At 35.3% G+C, this 19988-nt stretch overlaps 1 protein-coding gene across 1 annotated transcript in view; it reads right to left on the reverse strand.

The window, feature by feature from the left end:
* Window positions 1–19988, reverse strand: part of APPL1 (adaptor protein, phosphotyrosine interaction, PH domain and leucine zipper containing 1) — a 29624-nt gene that overhangs the window by 5061 nt on the left and 4575 nt on the right. The window contains exons 2-15 of the mRNA XM_009322311.1: window positions 17096–17194; window positions 15830–15889; window positions 13829–13900; window positions 12941–13028; window positions 11301–11342; window positions 10423–10481; window positions 9786–9932; window positions 8201–8283; window positions 7938–8096; window positions 6470–6658; window positions 5937–5979; window positions 3902–3958; window positions 2025–2116; window positions 1277–1459 (exon numbers count right to left, since the gene is read on the reverse strand). Of these exons, the coding sequence (XP_009320586.1) occupies window positions 1277–1459; window positions 2025–2116; window positions 3902–3958; window positions 5937–5979; window positions 6470–6658; window positions 7938–8096; window positions 8201–8283; window positions 9786–9932; window positions 10423–10481; window positions 11301–11342; window positions 12941–13028; window positions 13829–13900; window positions 15830–15889; window positions 17096–17194 (1373 nt within the window). The remainder of the gene's footprint in view (window positions 1–1276; window positions 1460–2024; window positions 2117–3901; window positions 3959–5936; window positions 5980–6469; window positions 6659–7937; window positions 8097–8200; window positions 8284–9785; window positions 9933–10422; window positions 10482–11300; window positions 11343–12940; window positions 13029–13828; window positions 13901–15829; window positions 15890–17095; window positions 17195–19988) is intronic.

Genomic DNA, 19988 nt, shown 5'->3' on the forward strand with positions numbered 1-19988 from the left:
CTTTCTATTAGCATCTTTTATTGCTCAGACTTTTCTTGTCATTTAAGATTAAACTGGAACAGTAAATGCAAAATCTCACAGGATCTCTCACAAGGCAAAAATAAAATTTAAATATATGTCATCAGTATCAGAAACTAAGGAAAGTCTGGCTTGGTTTTTTTTAATAATTAATACTTCTAAAGTAGCATGTTGCCTGTCTGTACAAACACTGCAGTTCTTTATTGACAGTGATGGTTAATTGAAAAATACCGAGCACAACTCTCTATCATTTCTGCTATGAAAAATATGATTTTCTAGAATGGAATTATAACTGATGACATTAATTTAGCTGAAGTATTAACCTTTCCACTTCCTGGAATACAGTTCAAGTCTATTTTAAATCAGTGTGTTCTTAAGGATCTAGTTAGCCAACTGATTATCCTGCTATACCAAACAACAACAAAAAGAAAACTGTCAAAAAAAAGAAGAGTTGAGAATATATAATTTTAACTCTTATGTATCTGTGAGGTGCAACTGAAAATTCAAATATTTTTCTAGAGGGCAGGGGGATACAACACATTATTGTGACTAGAGTCACGTAAATTAGTTTTCAGCTTTTTGGCTTTTTTTGTTTTTGTTAAGAGCAGCTGGATCTGCAAATACGTTTTCTTAATATCTGAATTCTGTACATATAGTTCCAAAAATGCAGTGCAGATTTAAGGTTTTTATTATTATTTTTGAATGGGGAGCTTACAAAAAAAACACGTTTTTATATTTTGGGAAGAGCTCTTAGACAATTTTAACTTGTCTGTATATGAGATTACTCTAGAAGCCTAGATCATTTTCACTCACCTTTCAAGTTAAGCAGAGTGTCATCGTATGCCATCATCCCCTGGAGGTAGGGCTACCAAATTTCTCTTGAGTTTCCAAGAGGAAATAACCCAAGCTGCTGGGTGAGCAAGCAATAGGAAAGGAAAATACTTTGTGAAACCAAAAGATTAAAATAAATCAATAAATAAAAGCATTAGCTGTTAAAGCAAGAAAAACTGCTGCTAAATAGAAAACTACACCTTGAATCTCGTGCATGTAATTAAGCCATTTTTTTACAACTCTATTTATCAATTTAAAAAATTGTTTTGCTTCACTGGCCACTGCAAATTTTGTGACATGAGTCAGGGCAAAGGCAATGTGTGTTTTGGAGCTGCAGCCTAAACATGGTTTTCTTGTTTGTTTGTTTGTTTGTTTTTAAAATAACATTAACTCTAGGAATTTTTTTCCTTCTCTCTACGTTTCCTACCTGCCCAACTGCCCTGAAGATTTTGCTTGACCAGGCAGATCTTCGCTAACTGGAGATATTATGTCAAACTGTATAGGAGTGTCAGGGGCAACAAGTGAATCCAAGGAAAGTGCGAATAAAGCTGCTGATTCAGATCCCTGTGACCCTGTGCTGCCAGTACGAGCTGCAGGAGGACGAGATTGTCTAAAACAAAACAAAAAATCAAAATGAGGATATCTTCGTTTCAGGTTGGTTGATAACAAGTTAAACCACATGGGAGACCACTACAATATTCCAAAACCTGGATGTAAAACAAAACAAAAACTAAACACCTGCAGATCAGGGCATAGTAAACAGAAACGGAGTCTACGTTCCTAGTCAAATTGAAGGAAGTTAGAGTTACTACTTGCATTAATAATTGCATCAGCTTGTATTATATTTCATATGTGATTATATATTCATGTTAAAGCAATCTGGGGTCTGCTTCCAGGAGTTGGACACATTAAGAAAAATCTCATTATGCATTCATACAAAAAACCAGACATATGATACCACCAACAAAACTGTTGAGTCAGCTGGAAATCTGAATTACTTACAACAATGGATGCTAAACAATGCTAAAAAGGTGAGTTCAAGAAATTTTCCTCTAGCTTATCAAAGATTTAGTTCTGCAAGTTTTGTTGTTTGTTTTTTTTTTCCCCCCCGGAACTTTATCCAAGATTCTCTTTATAAATGCGCTCTTCAAATGACCTGTAGTTCATTAACTTACACAGTTGGCCGCATGCTCTCGTGCCTCTGCTGAAAGGAAGGAGATGGAGTAACAGCCTCCAGAGCTGACTGATTTACACGTGCAGCAATTTCCTGCAATAGAGAGATGGGAAAAAATAACTGAAAACATTTTTCTCAAAACAAGTTTCAAGATTTTAGTTTTATTTATATGCAATTGACAGAAGTTATAAACTCAACCCTTTGTGAGAATCTTACATTCCTCAATTTTCACTAACACAGTTGTAGTATTTTCTTCTAACTTGCAACACATTTCCTGCTGTTCACTTTCTAAATTTAAATGAAAGCACTTGCTTTATAATACTGCAAATGTTGATAAAAGCCAGCAATAGAGAAAAGTCCCCATGGTATGTCTGACAAAATAAGCAAATGTAGCCAGGAAGAAAAAGAAAAATCTCATTTGAGAAATGCAGTCCTCAACTGCTAACTAAAAACCATGAAGATTCAAAAGTCTGCACTTGAAATTTGGGAACACTTAGATGTTTCTGAAAAACCGAGACATGAACAACTATCAAGTAAGGACTATGAAACAATGTTATTTCAGCAAATAATGGACCCTTTACTGTTGAAGAATTCCATTTTAATCTTCCATTGAAATCACTAATTCTGAAGTATCAGTATTTAATGTTGTTGGCTTCACTTCATGGGGTAAAGCCAATAGCGAAATTCCTTGAGGAAAGAGGATTTTTGGAGAGGGAAGGTGCAGGAGACAAAACAATGAAGAAGCAACATTTTGTGTGAGCATATGACTCAGAAAATGAGAATGACTATAAAGCCATTGGGAAGTGAGGAGAAGGCACTAACATCAAGGTGTAAATGCACACACCTTCAGTGATGTAAGGGAGCTGCACCCATTTCATGCCAGGACTAAACAGAACCTCAGCTGTATATTCATCAGAACACGTGCTTTAGGTAACTGAGCTCTGCACTAAAACTATTTTGTTTCTCATCTGTATAGTTAACTTCGACAGTCAGCTAGGTGCTCATATTATCTACAAAGATCTATTTAGTTCCTAAACCAAAAACTGGCATGACATCCTTTCCATTCCAACTTGATCTTCCAGATCATTTGGCAAGAGCCTTGTGTTATATAGTGGATTCCTGTATTATTCAACAAACTGCCTGTTGACTGCTGTATCTACAGTTCTTCTCTCTGGTACATGATCACTGGAAGGTTTCCTTTCCAATAACCTGTTTCAGACCTCAGCAGGGACATCAAGGAGTACAATTTCAATTTCACTTTCAACACACTTTATATATAAATGCTCTGTTATAAAGCAACAGATTTTGTTGGGCCAGTTCCCCTAATTTAGCAAGTAAAAATCACTATGTAAGTTTGTATCAATGTGAATTTACAATATAAATATAAATGTAAACCATATAAATTACATTAATTTACTTACCCAAATTCTCTACATGAAATAATCCATTTCTAACTCTTCAAAAGGCAAATAACTTCCATGAAGTGAAAATGTTTTTCCTACAAAATCGCTATGCTTGTAAGATTCATATTCATAAGATTGTCAGTTCCCTCTAGTAGAAATTAAATGTATCCATCCGAATATTTGTCATATTAATTTGTAACAAAGTATCACATACAAAATACAAATACAGGATCTTGAAGATGTCAAAAAGTTATACCAAATCTAAGTCACATATTTTTAAGGCTTCCTGTATAAGTGTTTAGATGAAGGAGACAATGGACTGTATGCTTTCATACCATGAAAAGCTTATAATTAGACACGTAGGAAGTACTCAGCTTAATTCTACGCTATCCAATTAGATCCAGCTGATCTCTCTAATTTTGTGCATATCTACATCTTAACACATTACTGATACTATAAATTTTAGTAAAGTTACCTCAGGGTTTTCACTTAGATATATCTGTTTAGATATGTTGTTTATGGTGCATATCCACTGAAAAAGAGAGAAAAAAAACCAAAAAATTTAATTTTTCATAGCTTTTTACCAAACTTGATTAAATACCTGAGTTGGCTAAGCACAAAGTTGGCTAAAAGCACTTTTCCCACTTTCTTCGTAACTTCAGGGAGCCAAACCAGTATTCTGCACACCCAGCTTGTCATTAAATTCACTATGATCTGCATACTGCACCTTACAATATCAGATTTTGCTTGAAAAAATTATTTTAGTCACACTAAAGATCAAAACTAAAGCAAGCTTAAATCATGACTCTAAGGAATTAAAAAAAAAAAATTAGGATTCTCTGTAGTCCATTATTCTGTGACTGCAGATGACGTCGTTTCCTTAAGACGTTATAAAGACTCCATCTGCCTTTTGTAGAATTTGCCCATTGCTTGCATCTGTAAGCTAGAATCTATTTTCTCCCTGTGCTATGAAAACCACCTGCTCCTGCTCCTTGCTTTTCAACTTTTCTCTGAAGGAGAAAACTAACTGGATTATACGCATACTACTGGTGCTGCTCCACTGAACCCAAACTTGTTGTTAGGGTTGTCACCTGAGCTATCTAAGACAGCACAGCAGCTGCAGCCCAGAAAATCACAAATTTGAGCTGCTAAAGCTGACTATAAACTCCCTTCCTCCAGTGAGGCATCTGAGGGCAAATGTTTCAGAGTTAGGCTATTAGACAACCTCAACAGAGCAACTGAAGCAGGGCCGACCTGACACAGCCCAGCTAAAAACCTTAGAAATAGCATAAAAGGTCATTTTATATCAACATAACATTGAAGATTGCAGAGGAATTTGAATGCAGGCTGAAAATACCATATTTTCTATATTTCCTTATCCAGCTGCTTGCCCAAACATATTTTAAATCAACGGTGCTTTTAAAACATTTTCTTTCCCATCCCGCCCTTTACTGAAAAGTCTATGTTGAATAATAATACAAACAGACATACCTCTCTAATTAACAAATACTTTACATCACTTATTATATCTGTTCTTTTGTTTCTAGACAAATCTGACTGTATTCATAGACTACGAATGTAATGAATCTATCAGTCTGGCCCATCTGTGCAAGCCTTCAGAAAGCTGTAAAAAGCTGTCCAAATAAAACATAAATTCTAATAACTAGAACCTTCTTTGTTAGACCAGTACAAGGCTATAACATTAGGCTATTATTTGCAAAAAGTCTAGAGAAAGGTTTTATTTTCACCTCTAGAGAAAGCTAAAAAAAGTAGGGAAAAGATATCCCTGCTGGTTGGGTGGGTTTTTGTTCCATTTCCTTTCCTCATCAATATTTGCTACAAGTTAGCTGACCTAGTATTTGAATACTGACATTTCTCAGCTGGTATTCATTCATTGCACAGGCAAGTAAATCTGCATCACCAGACTCAGCAGCCATTTGGAAACAGCGATCACAAGCAGCTTTGAAAGCAGTCCAAAAGCAAATTATTTCACATTTCTTGATTCAAGTTGTTCATGAAGTATAAACATGTTTCCCATCATGCATCAGGGGCAGAAAAACAGTTTTTCCTCATTTCTCAACCACCTGTATCATTATCTGTATCCTAACCTAAGACTTCCTTTATTTTCCATTCCTGACAAGCAGGTAGGAAGAAAGAAGGTTAGGAAAGCATGAACAGGAAGAAGGAGAAGCAGCATTTGTCAAGATTCCATTACTGCTAGCTATTTTGCTGTGGGGGTTGGGTTTTTTTTTTTTCTTTTTCCCTTTCCTTCTTCCATAATACTGAAAAGGACTTGATGGCAATCAGAACTGCATTTTTTTCTCTAGGATTTAAACACAGAAATAGTTTCTCAGTCTTCCTGAAACCTGTCATCATGGATAGAATGAGTTAAAAGTTCACTGCTTACCACCTAGAGAACATAAAATGAGCATTCCAACTATTGTTACGAATGTATTCCTTCTGTGCAACAGAAAATCATTGGACTCCACAGGAACCTCCTATAAGCTTACCTCCTCATAATCTTTTTTACTCTCTGCCTGTAAGATTGAAGACCTGAAAGAGGAGAATGGAAAAGACAATTTTGTCTATTTAAAATGCCTCACAAATACATTCAGACAGGAAACTCCATTTACATGTTTGTACACTGCACAACAAATTAAGAAAGGCTGAAGATTCTGTGTACATGCTGAGTGCAGTCAACATTTAACTGGGGGGCGGGAATCTATGTTTTCATTTCAATTGAAAATAGAAAAGGAACAGAATTCTAATTGTGCCCATGTAATACTTAAGCACTCACAAAATGCAACAATACACGACTGTAAACTGATTATGCTAATTTTATTCTGAAATACCACTCAGCTACATTTTAGAACTTATAAACAAAAGCCCAGACATTACAAAGTTAAAAAGACATCCCAGATTTTGCTTCTAAATCCCCACAAAATCTATCAAGCTATAATGTGACCAAAGGTAGACCATCTTTCTCTTCTGAATTAGTGAGTCCAGTATTACTTAAAAGTAACAGTAATGTAAGAATACTTACTTTTTGCCATCAAAAGATGTTATCTGAAAACAGTACCGTCTGTCTTCACAGTCCACAGCCATTACAGAACAATTGTCTATATCCATGACAAGTCCCCCAGCTACATCGCCTCTTGCCTGGCTCATCAGATTTCCACCTTGAGTGAAGTAAAACTGTCTCTCCCAACTGGAAGATACCAGCCCTGTCTTACTAAAAGATAAAAAGAGGTTCTTAGTAGATTAGGAGTTCAGCTGAGCTGAAAAACACTTGGAACAAACCATCTGGGCACTTAAGAAAACTTTTTTCCCTGTTTAATGTTTCAGGTTAGCTTCACAGCTAAATTAGTCTCTTTCCATCTGTTGGTTTTTTCATGCTAAAACTATTGCTGGGCAAAGAATACATAAAATAATTGCTTTCTTAAATTATGTGAAACAATTTAGAATAAAAAGGCATCAGTACTTCAGTTTTGATGATCAGCTTTTATGGTATTGCTTTACACAATATGCATATTCAAATTATATGCATTATCCATATAATTGATAAGACCTCTGAACTCCGCACTTACATTGTTAAGACCAAGTTTTGAAAAACTTTGTGTTAAGAATTAGTCACGTAAGATACCTCAATTTTCCAAGTATTTAGTACCATTCAACAAGATTTCTAAAATTTTGCTTAGAGCATGTTGGGTTTTTGTTTTGTTTTGTTTTCTTTTCTTTTTTCCAACAGAAAGAGGAACAATCTGAAACCAAAAATCAGTAACACTTGCAGGTTAGCCTCCCTTTTTGTTCAGATACTCTCTTCAATATTAATTGCTGCAATTCTGTTCTACTACAGAAATTCATGCCTCATTCAGCAAGTATGTTACTCTAACTGTTGTTGTAGAAGTAATCTACATTTTTTTAAAAATTCCTTGGAGCTTATTATATAAATTACAAGAAAAAAATCTGTGTTACAACTTATTTTTAATAACTATAAAAATCAGCTGCTAGACTTGAATAAATAAAGTAACAGCTCCCTCCGGTGGACAAAAGACTTCCTCATGAAATTGAGAAGGCCATGCAAAGTGTATTTCAGTTAACAGAATGTTTCGCCTTGCATATCTCAAGCTTGTCATAGCGTATTAGTAACTTGAATGCAAGCTTTAACAGATACTTATAGAACAATCCTGATAGCCGCAATCTTGTTGTTTTCCAGTTACAATCCAGTGAAATTACACTCTCATAAACTTTTTCTTTTTGATGTGAAAATTCAGGCAAAATTAGACTAGAATCAGGATAACTATGCTTTGCACCTGAATGTCAGTGTAACAATGAAATTAATACTGATTAAGTGAAGGAGTCCAAAGAAAGAAACAGAATAGCTCCCATGTGACTTACTCAACTAAGTATGTAAAATCAGCATAGCTAACTTCAAAAAAATATTGCATACTTTAGCTTTCCTTTCCCCAAATTAAGTATTCTGGAATTTTTAAGTAACAAGTTAGTCTTACTTTCTTGCATTGAGATAGCCAGCTTTCCGTGTTAGATTTCTATGAACAGGAAATTTCGTAGTATCAGGATCAGGCAAATACAGTGGATCACTAGCTACTTCCAAGTCTTCTATAGTTTGTTGCATGTTTTCTACTTCACACTCCATTTCCCTGCGAACACTAAGGTAAATAATGTGTTATTAACAAAGATAATTTATTAATAAGTAGAAACAGAAAAAATAATTGTCTTGATAATAGTTCAAAATTCAACAAAACCAACTTACTTCTGTACACTTGTGCCAATATTGGTCAAAAATTCTTCCAATTGCTCAGTAAGATTTTCTGAACCCATTTTAAAAAAACTTATCTTTCAAAAAAGAAGAGGAGGAAAAGGGAGAATTTAGTCATTAATAAAACTACATTAACAATTAACAGATGAAACCATAGGAGGTTAAAGTTTCTCAGGGAAATCTGTTTTCATCCCTCATTCCCACCAAAGCCTCTCAATAAAAGGAGCAGAACGCATGTTTTTGTCTGCAAGTGAAGGTTGATGCTGTCATTGCAGTGGGATTTCATTGTGTCAAGAGGGAGTGCACAGTCACCTGGACGAAATACAGAAATAAGCAGAAACTGCCCTGGAAAAGAGACAAGGTTTGATCTTTTAGTGATCCCAAGGTCTCTCTATACTTTTTCAAGCCCACCAGTCTGCTAACTGTTGTGTTATGAGTGGGGTTATTTGGGGGGCATAGGAGAGGTGAAACCTGTGAGGACTTGTCCGGGGCCACCCTCTAACTGTGGACCCTGCCAAGGAGAACTGACAATATATATCTTAAAAACAGTGTACTCCATATTGGTCCAGAAAAACTGCCACATCTAAATTGAGTTTAGCCGTATGAAATCTCAGAACAGGAAGCCACGGGGCGTGGCCCTGCCCTTCCCATTCTTAGATTCAGCAAAAACCTGCACCGGAGCAACAGGTTGCACTATCTACTTTGTTACAGAAAACATTTAAAGCTTAGTTTTTAAACACAAGCTGCAAAGTTTCAAAAAGAAGCAAGAGTTCTTCTTGGACTTGGAAAGCTTTCAGACAGTATGTAGAAGTTAATTTCTACTCGGGACACTGTGGCAGTGCCAGATGCTGGAAAGTTTGGCTTTTTTTCTTTTTTAAAAAAACCCATACTGACGACACACTTCTGAAAATACAAATTAAGTCTCTCCAAAGAACTTCTTCATAGTTGCATTTTCTATTGCACCCGTCCTCAAATAAAGCAATCATGAACTTATTTATATTAAACAAAAACAAGCCAGAATGATTTTTAGCATTCCAGTTCTTCCACACCCTTGATTGATTGAAAACAGTAGTGATGTGACTTTGATGATTATCTCATCTCAAAAAAGCTGCCACAGGAAAGAGTTTAACTGTTTCCACATTACTTTCTAAGAAGGTACACTTCCATGTGGACTTGCATGCATGGAAGTTTTAATCAGCTATTCCCATTAGTGATCCAGTGGAAAAAAGTACCCTGCAATGAAAATTTAGGCAGTGCATTGAATTTAGCCATCTGGGTCTTGGGGTAGAATTAGACCTTTATACTTGTCACCCAGACTTTCCTAAAAGATTCTCCGATGGGAGTGAGGGCATGTCATGATGAGATTCGTATACTGAGTGGGAAATGACTAGCGCTAGCTAATGACCGTGTTCATGGCAGCAGCTATGACAGCTACAGGGATGAGAATGGGGTATGTCTTTTTCTCCATTTGCTTCCTTGGATTGCAAAAGAGGTCTTGCAGTGGATTTCAGTACATCAACCTTCATGAAGTACTTTTATATCTTCTCTCACACCTACAGCTTTCAGAAACTGAAATTACCTGAGCTTGCATGTATCCTAGCAAGGGTTCTAGCATAGCAATTTTCTTTTTGTACTGAAGAGTATTTAATGCACAGAAATAATGCATCATAGTCTGATGCTGTTTTTTCCTGGAAGTATATACATCTTCTGTAACTTCAGCCTTGATCTACAGAGACACAGACAGGGGGAGGGGGAAAAAGGAATGTTTGAGACTTGGCATTCATCACCTGCCTTCTGGACAGCTTTCTGGCCAGCATGGAAAAAATAACACAGTAATGTTCTACCCTCTATCATCAGCAATTGCCTATTTTACCCTACAATTCTGCTTCTCTAACTTATACATGAGAGATACATGAAAAACAAATACAGCATTCTTCTCTCCCTGGAACATGCGGTTATTTCTTTACAATAATAATTTGAATATAGTATCACAACCTTCATCTTAGAACATTTTCAGTGTTACAAGACAGGCATGTATTGGGGAAACCTGCTTTTCTGTTCTGAAGCAACCTGTCTAGACTGCTAAAACATAAACTATCAACCTTCAGGTGGAATCTGCCATACATTGTCTTCCATCATAAATATAAATACTAGATGAAAATTATTTCTTACCTCCTCTAAAAATCTTTATATTAAAAGTATTTTGGTTTACGAACCTTTTCATTTTCCCTTCTTTTTGACAACCGACTGTATCTGGTAATGGCAGCATCATGGTCTAAGCAATCAAGAGAGAATTTATCATCATTTTGATAAATTAATGCCTTATGAAACAGAGCAGAAAACCTTTTATATCACTGTGTGTTGCACAGCCAGCTGAATGCAAAGTTGTGTCATATTAAAACCTTTAAGAATTGTTCTTGCCTGTTTATAATTACTTCACTGCCACAAATACTTGAGCTGAAGAAAAATTCTAACCAGATGCAAACGTGGCCAAATTGTTACAGATTTCCCTAAACATCTAATATTCTTCAAAGACAGAAACCTTCTATAAGTAGAGACAACTTGCCGTTACGAAAACCTGTATCTAATCTTTCTTGCTTCTGAAGCAATGAAGCAATTTACATTAAGAGAAGCAGAATCCTTACTTAATCCTTACTTTAAAATATGTTCTCCACAAGGATATAGTAGAGCTAGCTAAAAAAGTAACTTCTGACAATACGGAAGAGAACTATCAAACTAATTTTAGGGAGGTAAAATTTGTTTATTAATCCAGTCCTGACTTTAAGAAGTGAGCTAGCACCTTACTAATTTTAGTAATTTTGGTAGCATAATCCTAAATTATTTAATAATTATACATACATTTAAAGTATTGTAAAAAAGGCTAATACTGTCAATTTGCCTTAACACTTCGGTACACAAAGCAGGGATTTACAAGTGAACCAAGGAAAGCTGGGTGCCTAAGTATCTGAAAAAATATTACACCGTAATTAGTCACTTTAAGCCATGCAAATATCTTCACTAGTTTTCTCAGTAAATAATCTACAATAATACTGTCGTCTTGTATTATCTATAACATTAAGTATTTTACACTTACCATTGCTTGCAATTTGGAAAACTTCTTTCAGAGTTAGTATCTCTACAAAACAACATATCAGAATTTAAGTAAGTTGTTATTAATGTAACAGTTATATATTACAGTTTCTCATGCAATGTTTCACTAGTGAACAGTTGTAGTTCACACCTTGTACCATACTGAATTACCAGCACAGGCACTACGTGGCCAGGAAAGTCTGCTCCTACTTAGGGCCTGAGTATCATTTAGTGGCTGTCCAGCTTACCAAAAAAGATACCGTACTGTAATAAGTTAAGGAGGAACTTCTTTTCAAAAGACTTTGAAAGAGATCATCAATACAACTGCATCATCTATAGTTCTGGTCTGAGTTCTGGTCTGAGTTGGGGAAGTGGAAGCACAGGAGACAGGGAAGTATCACTGGACCAAAGGAAAGCCCCAAACACATTGTGATTCCTCCTACCTAAAATTAGTCATGGTCTAGATGGTTATTTAGTCTCACTGTGTCAAAAAACAGTACAATACTTAGCACTTGTTCTGATCTTGACTGTGGTTTTGTGTCATATTAAAACATAAACAAAAGCTATGTTCAACTTCATGGTAAAGCAAAGACAAAAAAACATGGAAAAGCTTTACAGAAAGTGCCTATGAAGTCCACAAAGAAGTATGGTATCATTAAATACTGCATTAGTTGGTGGTTAAAAACTTCCAGTGGGAAAATTTAATTTGCGATTGTTGCCTCAGGGGTGCTTCTTCAGTAAATATTAACAGGAGATTTTTCCGGGTTCTGGGGAGTAATATTAGCCTTGAGATACTCATGTTCCCTCGCTCAAAAAACATAATCTATTTAATCCATAATTTTGCAACAAACTATTGCCAAAGAAGTATTTTCCAAGATTCATAAAGAGCTAGAAGACTTATGAAAGAGTTGTAATTTTTATTTCAATTTAGACTTAAAACATTCATATGTTAGGTATACCCACTCTAGGATGTTCATATTAGGGATTTAAGTTATTTTGGCTTTAACTCTTGTAATTTATATTTGAAGCCCATTTGCCACACCAATCTATTCACTTTAGCATCTTGAGTAAAATCTATCATAATCAGACACTTTATATATTATTTTAGACCAGGCAGAATAAGATACAACTGTTACAAAAATAAGAAGTTGGAAGCATCTTATGCCTGCACGTAAGAAGCCACCTATACTACCAGCAGGGCTGAAGAACCACCTTACTAAATCTTAATAATATAGTAAGTACTACAACTTCGGCACTTTGCCTTTTGAGTTTACTCCAGCCATTATATTGATGTCATGGTATTATAATATATACAAATATTCCCTGAACATGCAAATTATCTGAAAATTATTTTTTCCTAATGTTTACAGTAACTGCAAAATTTTAATCTTGAATAGAAGATAAGTGCTTCCATAATGTAAGTAATTTTTTTGTTGAAACAGTAATAGTGTTAAGTCCTTCAACTGTAATACTCTTGTGAATAGAAATAACTTACATTTTTTTAAAAATTGGGAGGTACATACTTTTGAGAGCTGAAAAATAAGTGGCATATTCTATTTAGTGAAACAAGAGCTATGGAGATTAAATGCTACGTTTTTGTTATTGCTGCTGTTGATAAAACCAGTATTTGTTCGAGCACTCTACCTTTTAGATCCCTTTCTTTAAACTGGCTAATAGGAAACATCATTGCATCCGCAAGTTGAGTTGAAAGTACTGCATGGCAAGAGCTGAGCTATAAAAGACAAGAGAAAGAAGGAAATCTTAGGAAAACAGTGCTGAGATTAAAATAAAATAAAATAAAATAAAATAAAATAAAATATAGGTTGAGATCAATTTCACTCAAAGATGACATGTACAACTCAAACATAATTTTGCACATTAATTTTTTTGCAGCTATTCTTTTCTAGGTTCCTGATCTCATCACCAGCTTTTTATAGAAAACCTTTAGAGTTTAGTATTTGTCCCTACTTTTCCAACTTTATTCCAAGTTACTGGATCATGTCAGAAGATGGCCTCATACATTCTGATGACTAGTCAATTTATTTCTCCAGTTTCCCTCCAGCTACCTCACAGCCCATCTTTCACAGGTTACAGAGGTAGAACAAATGTGTTCTTCCTCCCAAAATGCTGTTTAAGTAGTGTTAAAAGTGAGGAGAGGGATCACAGAAAAAATCCTGATTCAGATCTTAACGGTGCTAAGTTGTCTTTCAGAAGAGTCCGTCTCTGTCCCTAATCAGGCAATACAAATACCCTCATGAAAAACAGGTTCTAACTGCCATTCTGTAATGTTTTTTGGCTATATCTACAGTAAGTTAAACTACATTATTTCTCAACAATGTATCCTCATTTTGCTGAATTGATTCTTTATCTTCAGTTTACATAACTTTAAATATATACTACCATTAAGTGTAACCGTATTGACAAATGAAAGCCATTTCTGTACCTCCTATCTTAAAAAAGGCTGGAATAATTAAGGAAGTTAAAGTCTACACATGACAACATTAGCAAAGTAAGTGAAATACAAGTACTTGCCTCATCTATCACTTTTGCAAATTGCTGTAAAGTGGAAGTCATAACTTCATCATCTCCCCCTAGTGGAAAACGCTAAAAGGCAAAGAAGGCATGTTGTTTGCAGTGTCTTCTGCCATTCACAAAACTGTATTAATCGTGTCTACGAATGTATTGGGTATTCCATTATTTTAAAATGTTATACAGTTAAGATACACTGAAGCACTTCTTTACTGCCCTGTGAAGAAGGAATTTTTTGGGGGAGGAAAGTAATAAACAATTCTCATTAAAAACAAACAAACAAACCAAAATAGATCAATTGATGTATAAAATCTATTAATTAGATTAATTAATAGATTTTAAAAAATCAGGAAAGATGCAGACTTGACATCTATGAAGACTTTTATCCAGCTTTGCAAATTATTTTAAAATTATCAAAAATTAAGCAATATTTGGTGTTCATCTTAAACTTCTAGCTCTTAAGTTACGTGATTATGTGAAATTTTTAAACCATCCAAAAGAGTTTACTTCTGTAATGCCTTGATGGAGGCAAAAGTATGACCAAAATGGTTACAACTGAAAAAAGAAATAATCCAGTTAAAACATTAGTTATGTATTTTTAAGCTAATCTCCTGACTGGGAAAAAAGCAGGTCAAAGGAGACAGATCAGAAAAATAAGTTAAAAGGTCCAATGCTAATTTAATTCTTCTTTTAATTCACAGCAGCCATATGTAAAACACTTGGAAATATTAAAAAACCCAACTTCCTTATTAAAAATTTTAAGCACCTCCTTCCAGCTTGTTAGGTTCCCCCCTCCTTCCTCTCAATGAATGTAACAAACTGTAACTGAAATAAGGATATTTGGTGTATATTTTGATATCTGTAACCGCTAAAGAATAAGAGTATCATGCCCTAATTGGTTCTTCTAATCTGAAGCTAGTTCTTTTCATTTTGATTTTGCAAAAACTATGTTTTTGCTAGAAAACGGCAGAAACAGTGCAATTCATTGAACAGCTGTGTCATTAAAGTCAATTTGGTATTGTATCAACAATGTTAAAACAATTCAAATGACAGTACTGCAGCTACTTCTAAAAAAAAAAAAAAGCAGAAATAATTTAATTCCTGCTACAATTCAGACTGTGCACAGACATCTTAAGCAGCATTTCCAGTCTGTCATTAGGAATATAAGACTTTTTTTTTTTTAAAAAAAGACACTCTAAATCTCTCTGTTTCTCAATCTCTTCCTAATGGGACTACTGTAGGTATGAATACTCACTATTCTTTTGGATCAGCATCATTGTGTTTTTGCTCCTATCTGCATTACACCTATTCATTAGTAACAATTAGCAAAGGAAAAATAAAATGTCATCTCACCCCTCTAGAAAGACTCACCAAACCATAATAATTAATAAATGGTGCTTTTTCCAGTTCACCTTGTTAGGTGCAGAATGAGGATAGGGAGCACCAGCCTCCTTAAAAGGAGTGACTTTTTGTTTTTAACATGCATCTCAGAAAAGGGGTCCCAGCAGCATAGCTACAAACAGGAAACCCTTCATAGTACAGGCTACCAGTGGAGAAGTTATGGATTCCACAACCCGCGCTTTCAGACGTGGAATTATTCTCACAATAAGAGTAAATTATGGTTGTTAAAAGGAGACTGCTATGCAATCTCTTCTCTTTGTGTGAGTAAAAAGTAAAATTAAAGCACTTAACAGTAAACAGGTTTATAAAACAAAACCAAAAGCCCACCACCACCCTAAGCAACCCCCAAAACACTGATCCAAAAGTAAAACATTCCAGAACTTACTAATATTCATCATGGTAAGAGGAACTTCATTCTGTTTTAGTTGGAAGAACTAATATGAAGACAGTAGATTCTTTTGGCAAAGATTTGAGCCACCAACTACAGCAATTAATTTTATCTGGACCAAACCTAAATACATTCTACGTTGTGCTCGGGAAGATAGAAGACTACAAAAATACGTAATCCTGACCACACAAAGACAACAATGATTTACACAGTACCTGTTTCTCATATTCCTTCAGAAGCTTTGAAGTCAGATGAGTTGCTGCGCTTAATTCATTCTGATTTAAAACAAAACAAAAAAAAAGCTTGTTACTGTTTGATTTAAATTAATATAAAAAATTCACATATTTGAAGAGGAAACTATTACAAACATGGAACTTAAAATCTCATTACAGATTTTCAGAAAACCTAAGCATCCTGCCCTTCCATTTCTCTAACATTGTTGGGAGTTACAGGTAGTAAGTGTTTACAAATACCAAGTTCATGGCCTGTACTATGTGCACCGATTTCTGTATTTTTCATGTTATGCAGTGAATATTTGCGTTTAATTATTTCAAATTAGCTGCCCTGAGTATTAGGAATTTGTTATCTGTGAAGGAACAAAAACATTACAATGAACCTCGGTACTACCTGGTTACAAACTGCTTTGTACTTGTACACAGACAGGACCCAATTAGCAGGTTCATGGTATGGAACAACTTCATCTTTCATGATGCAGTTCAAGGAGAAAGTACAGAAATTAAAAGCTAAATGGAAAGGCAGTAAAATAAAACTACATAGCAGGAAACCTACAAATAAACACACTAGTCATTAAAGTAAAAACAACAGTAAAATAAAAATATGAAAAGCAAGAGTAACAAATCAGTAAAAAAGTCAAACAGTTCAAGTATATACAAATTAAAAATACAACCATAAACTCAATTGTTCAGAAAAACACACAAAATAGATTCTGCCTTCAGCATAAAAGTGCAGTTACTTATAGATAAGTAGTAAAACATGAATATATCATGGGTAAAAAATAATCTCCCACTTGGTACATACTATTATACACACTAAGATCATAATGGGAAACATTTTAGAAATGCTTGGGAAATACAATAAAACTACTAGAAGACCAGAAAATCTTTTCAGTTGTCATAAGAAATTCTGTTGCAAAAGAAATCGCAAGAATTTAGTCTTTACCACTCCCTAACATACAGAAAAACAATCATTTAATTCTTATTTTATTTCACTTCCACATTTAAAAAATGTGGAACCTCTCTCCAGGTTAATACAAGTACATTTTCAGAAAGGAAAGGACCAAGGGAGATGGATAAGCCTATAAAAAAGTTGGAACTGTGGGCAACTACTGGACTCACTATGGTACATTTAAAAAAATGTGGAAGTTTAAAAAAAATTTTGCTTATAATAATTTGAAAAAAGCAACATACATGAAATGTGGTTCAGAAGCTTTATAATGCATTCAAGAATTTCATTAACACTACCTGTGCATCATATATTCTGTGCATGGCTTGAAATAACTGATTGATGTAATTGGAAATTGCAGCAGCATCTTCTTCAAATACTCCCAGCAAAGACCGGGTCTGTAAAAATTAAACAGCCAAGACACTAACATGTCAAGTTAGCAAAGTAGTATTTAAATGTAACAGAATTTCAAAGTTAAATAGCATTGGTTCAGGTTTAGTTACTGAAAAGTTTATAAACCCTCCAACACTGTTTACAGGAATGATACATGTTGCATGCCACAGAATCTTAAAGATATCCAAGCTCAGCCTCTCTCCAGGTTAATACAAGTACATTTTCAGAAAGGAAAGGACCAAGGCAGATGGGTAAGTGTATAAAAAGTTGGAACCGTGGGCAACTACTGGACTCACTATGGTACATCCCTAAGGAAAAGCGTAAAGGTGACTAGTATTGAATAGCATGCCAGGTATACACATTTCCTCTGCAGTGAGATCAAAACAAAGGCTGTGACGTTCCAATACTACCCATCCTGCATGAAGACGGTTGCTGGCTGTGCTTGGACCTATAATTCACCTGTGCAGTAACAGTCAATTCTGTGATCAAAAGGCTGAGAAACTAAAAGCCAAACCAAAACAAAACAGTACAACCTACATCTTATTGTTCTTAAGATACGTTTCTCCCCTGCACCACTCCACGGTGAAAGGCAGTGAAAAGATCTGTCCTTTTGTCCTTACCCCAGCTTGTCAGTCAGTCTGCTCCTTAGCTGGTGTCACCCACAAACTTGATGACTATGCATCCTATTGCACTGCCTGCATCACTGATAAAGGTGCTTAAGAGTATCCATCTCAAAATCAACCTCTTTATCACTGTCCACCTATTAGACTTCAAAACACTGATCACTACTCTTTGAGACCAACTATCCAGCCAGTTTTTCCACCCAGGTCGCAGTCCATACCTCTCCATTTTGGCCAGAAGGATATTACCAGAGACCGTGTCAGAATCCTTGCTTAAGTCAAGGTAAACGACATCCACTGCTTTTCCCTGTGATGAAACGACTGACTCTGGATGAGAAGGCAATCAGGTTGCACAGGCATAATTTGTCCTTAAGCTTAAATGAGATGCTGACTCAGTGTTCTTCCATCCTTTTTGCACTTGGAAGCAATGTTACTCCTCACCATGAGGATATCAAATAGCTTCCTTCCACCGAGACAAAAACCCAGAAGGAGGAAGAACAGAGAATGTACCTATAACTCTGCACAGGCTACGGTTGCTTTTCCTGATCTAAAATATTGGTTGGGATGCTTGGATGTGGAAACAGGAGTATCGCTTGAGAGACCCACAAAATAAACCCTTTTAATAATGTTTTAGCAAGAGGACTATGGTTTGGGTTTACGTTTACACTAAAATTAACGTCCAGACAGAAAACTGGAAGAATCATAAGTACATAACTGTTTTTCCCCCCCAAATTATGGTTGTTAAACATTTGAAATTGGAAATTCTCTTTCTTAGTCTTCCCTAGGCTAAATAACTGTAATTCCCTCAAAGAGGAAGGGAAGGAACTTCTGATACCTGGGAAAAGAATGAAAGACTGACACAACAAGTCTGGACATCAGGAAAACCTCTCTGATGAGATTAGCGAAAAGCACTGGATCGCACTGCATATGAATTATGGGGGGTTTATTATTAGAAGTTCTTGCTATGTTGAAGACTTGTCTTGAAACGACTTAGACTTTAGTCCATCTCCCCTTGAAGCACGGAGGCCTTTTTCAGCTACTTTTCTGCTTTTAATGATAATCAAGGAGTACATATTAAACCTGTATAAAGTATATTATTTGACCATTCTTTTGACATGAAATTCTTTTATTTAACTTGAATTAGATGCCTTGTTGTCTCACAAATGTGATCACACCATATAATGCCTACAAGATACTTAAATAAAAACGAATATAATCAAACAGCATCATCAACACAATAAATCACTTTAATGGTGGTTCTAGTTTATAAAACAAGTGGAAAAGCAGGGTGGAGGAGGAAAGAGCTGGAGGAGAACTCAAATGTTTGCCAGGTGTGGTAACATCTTGTGTCATCCTAATAGCTGTGACTCTCCCATTAAAGGAAACATACATGAAAGAATGCAAAAGAAAAAATTACATAGTACTATAACCACTGAATTATATACTCATAACCTTTAAACCTGAACATTACTAAACCTGAACATAAACCTGAACTTGTAATTTTAAAGGAATATCATATAAGGTTTCTGGATTATGCTTACTCTTTAAAAAAGAACACTGTAGAATAAAAGCATTTCTGTTTTATTGTAAAAATATCAGTTATCGATGCCCAGACTTCAAACTGACATTGTATGATATTGATGGAAAGAAAATAATCTGAAACTGTAAACAAGTTATGGCAGACTATTGCTTAGCAAAAAATTAGCTGAATTGTTTACTCATGTTTCTAGTAAAACTTTGCATCATTTTGCATGTTCTTTAAGACGCTTTCATCCCATATATATGAGCAGGTACATTAGAAACTACCAGTGATAAGCTGCACAAAGAAACCACCTAGTTAGAAGTCGGTGAATTGTTAAGCATTCTATGTCAATCATATAGAATCATAGAATCGTTTAGGTTGGAAAAGACCCTTAAGATCATTAAGTCCAACCATTAATGTAGCACCGCCAAATCCACCACTAAACCATGTCCCTAAGGGCCACATCTACACGTCTTTTAATACTTCTAGGGATGGTGACTCAACCACTTCCCTGGGCAGCCTGTTCCAATGTTTAACCACTCTTTCAGTAAAGACATTTTTCCTGATGTCCAAACTAAACCTCCCCTGGTGCAACTTGAGGCCATTTCCTCTCGTCCTATCGCCAGTTACTTGGGAGAAGAGACCGACACCCACCTC

Source organism: Pygoscelis adeliae, unplaced genomic scaffold (assembly GCF_000699105.1).
Source record: "Pygoscelis adeliae isolate BGI_AS28 unplaced genomic scaffold, ASM69910v1 Scaffold404, whole genome shotgun sequence".
Classification (NCBI taxonomy): Eukaryota; Metazoa; Chordata; class Aves; order Sphenisciformes; family Spheniscidae; genus Pygoscelis; species Pygoscelis adeliae.